At 47.8% G+C, this 8,408-nt stretch overlaps 2 protein-coding genes across 10 annotated transcripts in view; one reads left to right on the top strand and one right to left on the bottom strand.

Annotated features, from left to right (window-relative positions):
• Positions 1-3,016, top strand: part of RFTN1 (raftlin, lipid raft linker 1) — a 202,591-nt gene extending 199,575 nt beyond the window's left edge. For 5 of the 7 annotated variants that reach the window (XM_017955924.3, XM_017955925.3, XM_017955926.3 and 2 more), the window contains one exon: positions 1,629-3,016. In XM_017955924.3, the coding sequence (XP_017811413.3) occupies positions 1,629-2,030 (402 nt within the window). In that variant the 3' untranslated portion in view covers positions 2,031-3,016. The remainder of the gene's footprint in view (positions 1-1,628) is intronic. The other 2 variants (XM_031663767.1, XM_031663765.1) reach the window with 1 other exon arrangement.
• The window catches only part of OXNAD1 (oxidoreductase NAD binding domain containing 1), a 91,703-nt gene that overhangs the window by 34,622 nt on the left and 48,673 nt on the right, over positions 1-8,408 (bottom strand). For 2 of the 3 annotated variants that reach the window (XR_004182297.1, XR_001900138.3), the window contains exon 10: positions 5,321-5,528. The gene's annotated coding sequence lies outside the window, so the exon portion shown is untranslated. Of the gene's footprint in view, positions 1-3,844; positions 5,529-8,408 lie in introns of those variants that run through there. The other variant, XM_017955928.1, reaches the window with a different exon arrangement.

The raw sequence follows: 8,408 nt of genomic DNA, 5'->3' as shown, positions 1-8,408 counted from the left end.
CCTCACAGTTTCGGTGGAAGAAGCTCCACCCATCTCCTAGGGGAAGTCTGCAGCTATAGCATGAGACATTTCAAAAGAGGTCAAAGGAGAAACCCATCCAACATTGTAAGGGAACTCATTTGGGGATTTTGCGGGGTACGGGGTGGGAAAGGACCAGATAAAAGTTAAATCCTAACCTCAACATGTATTTCACTCATATTTCTCTACTTTAATGGAACATTCCATTGCCATTCTTATCTAAAAGGTGCTAAATCCAAGAATCCTAAAATGTATTAAATCTCAGAATTCTGTGTCTAGGCAAATGTTTTATCTGAGGAAATAGATCTCTACTGTGGAAAACTACGAAAATGGCAGATTTTTAAACATTTACATAGCACATTTTTGGTTTTTCCTAGCAAAGCGCTCAGAATGATTTACAACATGGTAAAGCCTTAAGAAATCATTTCCCACTGATGGTGCAACTGCATTCCTGGGCTCCCTTCTCGAGCCCAGCAAGAAATCATAGGAACAGAGAGCTCCCTTTTTCTTTCAATTATATAATATCCAAGATTTAAGTGCCTATTTGGTGAAACCAACATGATGCAGCTGAAGCACAAGGCAGTGGCCGTGGTGGGAAGTGAAAACTAAAACCTTGTGTGCACTCTGGGCCACCGAGATGAGAAATTCAGATCGAGAAACTTGGCCAGTCAGCGGCGGAGCTGGGGCTCTCTCGGGTGGTCTTGCTCCAGAGATTTGGTGAGACCCTGCTTGTTGCCCAACTCTATTACTGGCAGGGTGACCTTGGGACTCTGAGCCCCTGCCTTCCCTGTCACACCAGGAAATGCTTGGTTGCAAGCTGGGCCCCCTGGGAAGCGGCCTCTGAGATTTGGGGGGAAGAAGTTTTTAGAGGGAGTTACTTTAGGAACACTTGTCGGTACAGGGGCGGGCAGAGGGAGAATTTGGGCTGTGATGCAGTCACAATCTCCCAGGTTGCGTTGTCCCAAATTGGGATCAGGAAATGGGTTGTTGTATCCCACCTGGGGCGGTCGCTGGTTGTAGGTTGCCCTGGTGTGACCTTCTGTGAGGTGGTGGTCAGCAAAGGGATATCGGCCTAGCTGGGGAGTGGGCCCGCCAGTCCTGTAGGGGGATCTGAGCTGTACAGCACAGTGTCCGCCCCATGTTCTGGGCTCTGCCTTACTCAGGTGACCTGGCGAGAGAATGCCAGCCCCATGGCTGGTAATCCTCAGTCTGCTCAGAATGGAAATGAGTGGCTGCAGCTCTGGCTCTTATTGGGGGCAGGCCTCACATCTCCTCTCCATCCTGGCCCTCCAAATGATTAGGACTTCAGGAGCCCTTTCCTATGTGGGCCTTTGGTATAGAGCCAGTCAAAAGAAATACTCCTCTGCCCCCATAGAACCTGAAATCTACATCTAAAGTACACATCCTGGAAGGCATGGTGCAGGCTCTTGGGGTGGGTGTGATGTGATTGGGTGCCATTCAAGTTTGGTGCCTGTACTGCTTGGTTGGAGGATGCTGGGAATTTTATGTCTCACTCAGACATGGTGTGGGTATGAATGCAAACAAGGCTTCGGGGGAAGCTCTGGGTTCCCGGAGGCTTGTTATTTATCCCCATTCGCTCTGATTTCTAGTTTCAGTGGCGATTCTCCAGAGAAGAAATGCACAACAGGCAGATGAGGAAATCGAAAGGTAAACTCAGTGCCAGAGACAAACGACAAGCAGAAGAAAATGAGAATTTAGAAGACCAGTCTTCCAAAGCTGGAGACATGGGAAACTGTGTTTCAGGACAGCAGCAGGAGGGTGGAATCTCCGAGGAGATGAAGGGCCCTGACCAAGAGGACAAGGGAGAACAGCTGTCCCCTGGTGGCCAGCTGTGTGGGGTGGGTGTGGAGGGCGAGGCTATGCAGAATGGTCCTGCCAGCCACAGCAGGGTCCCAGTGGGGATTTGCACTGGGCACTCCAATCCTGGAGAGGATGCCAGGAATGGGGATGCTGAGGAAATCAGAGAGCTTGGTACGGTTCAAGAAAACTGAGTCTCGGGCAATTTGTGTTAAAACTAGGTGAGTTGCCAAACCCAAGGCATCTTACCAACAGCTGGTGTGGGGGCTGGTTTCCCTGGTGTTGTGTGTTAGCTACCCTTTGGCTTGGCTTGACCTCTCCTTGTGAGCTCACCTGAGCCCTCCCAGGGCCAAGTTCCTGACAGTGTTGGTTTTTGCACATCCACTGGAAAGGTGTCATTAGTGACCCAGTGTTAGAATGTAAGAGGTCAGGTTATTTCTTCTAGCCCTCATGGCTGGAGGCCCAGTCCTGGCTCCACCACTCCTCCAGCCAGAGGGTCTGGACCATCCAGTGCCTGTCCCACCACAGGGCCTCCAGGGAGCATTCGGGTCAAATCCATGGACACCTTGGGCCACAAACCAAGGCTGCTGATCATCCCACACCTTGTGGGGCAGTGTCCATCCGCTGCAGCGACTTGGTGACTTAACTCCTCCAGGAGCCCTGTCAGCTGCCCTCCTCCACCTAAACCCCTTAGACTCTTCTGCTTTGGCAAATAAAATGACATCGGGGAGGGGAGGTACTCTGCCTCCCAGCTTTTCTCTAAATAGTCCTATAGATACTGGTAATCTGGAAATGAAGAAGTAATTCTGTGTCTGCACCTACTCTTGCAGAATGTTCAAGGAAGTATTCTGTGTTAGTATTAATGCCAAAAAGTTTTTAAAGGTTTTGTACTCAGCACATCATAGGAACACACATTACTTCTGTCATTTCAGGGCGTCGGGACTGGCTGGCACCCTTGTTATGTGCTATTTTAATCAGTGTAACATTGGTCAAGTTGTTACCCATGTATGCTGTGACTATTGCGTGTTTATATCGTCCAGAAAGTATTGAGGCTTTACGTAGATGCAACTGGCGAACCCTGGAGAGAGAATGCCGATTGTCTTGACCAAAACCACAGCCTGTCTCTTCTCTTGTTTAGTTACTTACGGCAATAAATCATCTATGAGTTAGTGCACCATGAGGAGTGAGTGTTTATCGCGTCACTGTGAAAAATCCTGGCCTAATGTCCAGAGGACTTCAGCCCACACCCCCCATTCACTCTTTGTAAGTTTCTAACTCCTGACAGCATGATGACATGGCGGAGGAAGACACAGTTCCCATGGAAAGCTGCAGAGCCAGCTAGGCTTGCTGTGCTTTCTCGTCATTTGTAGAAAGAGACGGCAAGTGGAACTCAGATGCCACCAGGTAAGTAAGGGGTACAGCCACCTCCCATTTCTGGGATGGTGGCAACAAATACCTTTTTAAAATAAGCAAAAAACCTCACATCAATGTATAACATTGTTTCCAAGCTTTTAAGTAAATTATTTAATGCGGCAAGACTTCTCCCTTTGCAAGTTTATTAAAATAAAACACATTTGTAGGCCGGGCGTGGTGGCTCATGCCTGTAATCCCAGCACTTTGGGAGGCCAAGGCGGGCAGATCACCTAAGGTCAGGAGTTCCAGACCAGCCTGGCCAACGTGGTAAAACCCCGTCTCTACTAAAAATACAAAAATTAGCTGGGTGTGGTGGCGCATGCCTGAAATCCCAGCTACTCGGGAGGCTGAGGCAGGAGAATTGCTTGAACCTGGGAGGCAGAGGTTGCAGTAAGCCAAGGTTGCACCACTGCACTCCAGTCTGGGTGCAGAGCAAGACTCCATCTCGGGGGAAAAAAAAAAAAACAAACCACACATTTGTAATATATTTTCATAGAGCACAATTTAAAACCTTTGTACAGCCACATCATAGTTTTTTCTTGACAAACTCCCTCACCTAACCCTCAGAGCTTAAAAAGGTTGAATGAAGGCTCTGTTCAAAGAGAAGACAACTATGTTTTAATGACATTTTCCACAACTAAGTCATTAATATCTATACAGCATTTTGATTTAATAAAAACATTATCTCTCGGCATGTATCTTAAAGGATCATGATTTTAAAAATATATGCTAGTCAGCAACAAGCCAAGACAAAAACACCACTCTCAACTTTGAAAAGCACATGGTTCCAGGCTGGAGGGCCTTACATTGCTCAGCTTTGGGTACATTTTTCAATTAATTAATTGACATTTATGTTGGCTGTATTTGCTATGGGGAAACAAAGGTGACAATAATTTGAATTCCTCAGGAGAGTTTGGCTCTAGTGTCAGGCTAACAATTCCTAAAGTTCCTGTTTTTTCTCCCTTGCTTCTCTACACCCTGCTGATTCTGGCAAAAATCAGTCTACAGGGGAGGGCGTTAAGTTAGCAGCAGCTTCAAATCACTGAGGAAGCTCTACGAAATCCTGATGCCCGGGGCCCGCCCGCAGAGCTTGTGAAGGAATGGTCGGTCTGGGGAGTGGTGTGGGCATCAGGATTTTTAGAAGCTCCCGGAGGATTCTAAGGTGCAGCCAAGGTTGAGTACCACTGGCCACAGGGTCTCTGTGAGCTGAAACACAACTTGTTCCTTGTGAAATAAAATGCTTTCTACAAGTGGTAAATAATCAAGGCCCTAAAATCCATTCTCAACATCCTGCATGTACATTTCAAGTGGAAACATTCCTGAAGGAAATGTTAGTCTCCTGTGATTGCCAATAGGGTAAAAGGCCATCATTTGCACTGACCGGGTCCCAGGGACAGTAAAAGCCACAAAGACATATAGTGTTTGGCATGAGGAAGCTTGTGCCCTTGGCAGTTAAGTCTGTGAGGCTGCAGCTGTCACAGTGGGTTTGCAAGGGAGTCCTGCAAACCCACTGTAATCAGGTGGTTATCAGGTGATTGAAATGAGGCATTCCTACGATGCTGTGGCTGAATCCAGATTCTTTCACTGGGAAGCTGTTTTCAACCATTTCACCTGCAGAGGCTCAGGAGTGCGTAGTGGGTGAAGTTTAGCACCACTGGCAGGGCAACGATGGGAGGAAGAATTCTTATCAAATCTGCTTAAAGCAAGGCAGGTGCATTGCTCTCAAGTGCATACAGCCACAAGGTCAAAATACTGACATATGGAAAGCCTGAGGAAACCTATGTTAATGAAGTAGTAACACTGTAGCCCAGCTGGGCTTTGGAATCAGACAGAGCTGGTGAGGATACTAACTAGACCCAGTCTACATGTGTAACCTCCTCAGTTTCTTTACAGCTCTGAGCATCAATCTCCTCAAGTGTGAAATGGGGTGAAATGGCACCTACCTCTTTGGATTTCTGTGAGGATTAATAAGATGTGAATAAAGTGCTTGGTCCACGGTAAGCACTCTGTGGGCAGCAATTAATCACAATGCTGACAGGTAATCAATGTGTCAGATACTGTTAGTGCTCACCCCATATCCACGGAAGTATGTCCTCCACTCCCCAGCTCCTCTTGCAGTTTAGAGCCACGAGACTGGTTCTGGCAATGAGACAGGAGCAGGTCTGATAAAAGCTTCAGGGACATCCAGTCCTTTATCTCCAACGCCCTCGGCACAGTTCAAGATGGACCATGAGGCTGGGTGTGGTGGTTCACGCCTATAGTCCCAGCACATTGGGAGGCTGAGACAGAAAGATTGCTTGAGTTCAGGAGTTCAAGACCAGCCTAGGCAACATAGCAAAAACTTGCCTCTCCAAAAAATAAATAAATAAATAAATAAATAAATCAGTTGGGTGTGGTGGCACACGTACCAGCTACTTGGGAGGCTAAAGTGAGATAATTGCTTGAGCCCAGGAGGTCGAGGCTGCAGTGAGCTGTGGTCACACCACTGCACTCCAGCCTGGACAAGAGAACAAGACCCTGTCTCAAAAAAAAAAAAATTGGATCTTGACATGGCCATTAAATAAACCTTTGCTAAGGTGAGCCACTGAGATTTTGACATGTATTGGCTACTGAAGCATAGTATATCCCATCTTAACAGAAATACTATAATAATATTTGTAAAGTCTTAAATTATTTATCAGTGGTTTATAAGTAACAAAAAGGTAAACATTCGTCAAATACCTGTCTGAATTTTTCAGATCTCCAGGCTGACCATGCTTCACTAGAGTTGCTGATGCTTGATGGGAGCAGCTTCCAAAAACATTAGGAGGCATTTGAATTTATTTCTTACGAAGCACGTTTTATCAGTACTCTAAACATACTCATCATGGCCCTCTCTAAACCACAAAATCTTTCAGGAATAGCTCTCAGGTGTCGACAGTGCTTATTAGTAGGAATATGTTGACCCAAAACTCATGACTCATGCAACCCACTCTAGCTGCGTTCCTAGCTGGCCCAGGGGCTCTGTGCTGCAGGGAGCACACAGTCTGGGCTCTGTCCTGCTAGGGTTCACAGCAGCCTAAGACTGAGATCCAGTCCTGAAAGGACTGGCAAGACGGGGGAAGGGTGAGGATGACTGGTGTGTGTGGCCAGAAGCTCGGCACTGACTCCCAGTTGTTGCCACAGATCTTGTTTCCAAGAGCCCTGCCGGAAGTGCTGGAGGCCAACTGCGTTAGTACTGCAGGGTGGGCCCCTGGTGATTAGTGCTCTGCCTGCACTATGACCCGCCAAAGCCACTGATGCAGCTTCCCAGGAGAGGCTGGGTTTCCTGTACCTGGCTCCTAGAGTTTTGAACAGGGAAGTGTGTGCACATGAGATCTAAGGACAAGACCCAACGAGCCTTTGGCTGGGTTTCTGAGGTAGCTGCTGCCAGAGAAGGAAGCAAAGTGATGTTCACCACAGGTTCCTGTTGATAACAATCGTTTCAGTGGCCAGACTAAGAAAATGAACCCTGGCTGCAGACAACTGGCTCTCTGAACCTGGCTGGTGCTTGCTTCCCCAGCCCTTGCAAAACAGCGGCATGTCCCTCCAGCAGAGGAAGCCAGGCTACGGGACAGACCTGTGCATTTATGTGGGCATGAGGGGATCAAATGATTTGTTACACAGATACACATTTTAAAATTCCTACACAACTGTGCTAGGTGCTGAGAAGACAGCAACGCACAAGGGCCTCGTGAACCATGGTAAGGATTCTGGTCCTTGTTATAAGGGTTAATAGGAGGCCACTGATCAGTTTTAAGCAGGGAAATGACATCAAATCTGCATTTTTACAAACACCTTTCTGGCTGCTGAATAAGGAAAAGGCAGGGGTCCCAAAGATGGTGCAGAGGCCAGCGCTTTGGTCCAGGTGGGGGCTGCTGGCTTGCATCTTAGCAAAGAAGGGGACAGATTTCAGAGTTACTCAGGAGCAAAACTGACTGGATTTTGCAGGTGACTGGGGAATGAGGGAGGTATTGAAGCTACCAACCATGTCCTTATCAAAGGCATTTCCTCAAAGTAATAAATACTCCAGTGATATTGCCTGGAACTTTTCCAGAACCTCTTGCATGGATTAGTTTTCAGAGTTTGACACATTCAACATCAGACAAAGTCACTAAAAGTGAAGTCTTTATACCTTTCTTAAGACCCAAAGAGACCAGGTGCGGGGGCTCACGCCTATAATCCCAGCACTTTGGGAGGCCGAGGTAGGAGGATCACAAGGTCAAGAGTTCAAGACCAGCCTGGCCAACATGGTGAAACCCTGTCTCTACTAAGAATACAAAAATTAGGCGTGGTGGCACGTGCCTGTAATCCCAGCTACTTGGGACGCTGAGGCAGGAGAATCACTTGAACCTGGGAGGTGGAAGTTGCAGTGAGCCGAGATCATGCCACTGCACTCCAGCCTGGGTGACAGAACAAGACCCCATCTCGAAAAAATACATAATAATAATTTTTAAAAAGACCCAAAGAACTACGTCTTTTTGGGAGGGAGAGAGGAAGGGAGTTGTGTGGCAACGGAAAGCAGCAGCTGTTGGGGAGGTGCCATGGTATGCATGTGGGAGTACAAAGGGAACCATCTGTTTTGGGTCTGATGAGCAGAGTAGGAATTCTGCCCCCAATTTTTTTTTTTTGGACACTGATTTTCGCTCTTGTTGCCCAGGCTGGAGTGCAATGGCATGATCTCAGCTCACTGCAACCTCCGCCTCCCAGGTTCCAGCGATTCTTCTGCCTCAGCCTCCCGCATAGCTGGGATTACAGGCATGCACAACCACTGGGCCCGGCTAATTTTTGTATTATTAGTGAAGACAGGGTTTCTCCATGTTGGTCAGGCTGGTCTCAAACTCCCAACCTCAGGTGATCTGCCCACCGCAGCCTCCCAAAGTGCTGAGATTACAGGCGTGAGCCACCGCGCCCAGCCCCAAATGATTTCTAATGGTAATGCTGGCAATTCCAGCAAAGCCCTGAGCCAGGAATTGGTGGAGAACCACCCTGGCTGTCAACTGTAAGGACTGGGTCTTGAAAGAGTAAAGATACTCATTCATCCAGAGACAGCTTTAAAACATGATCCCCAGGCCGGGCGCGGTGGCTCACGCCTGTAATCCCAGCACTTTGGGAGGCTGAGGCGAGTGGATCACGAGGTC

This window comes from Papio anubis, chromosome 2 (assembly GCF_008728515.1).
Source record: "Papio anubis isolate 15944 chromosome 2, Panubis1.0, whole genome shotgun sequence".
Taxonomy (NCBI): Eukaryota; Metazoa; Chordata; class Mammalia; order Primates; family Cercopithecidae; genus Papio; species Papio anubis.
This window is presented reverse-complemented; position numbering and strand designations above follow the sequence as displayed.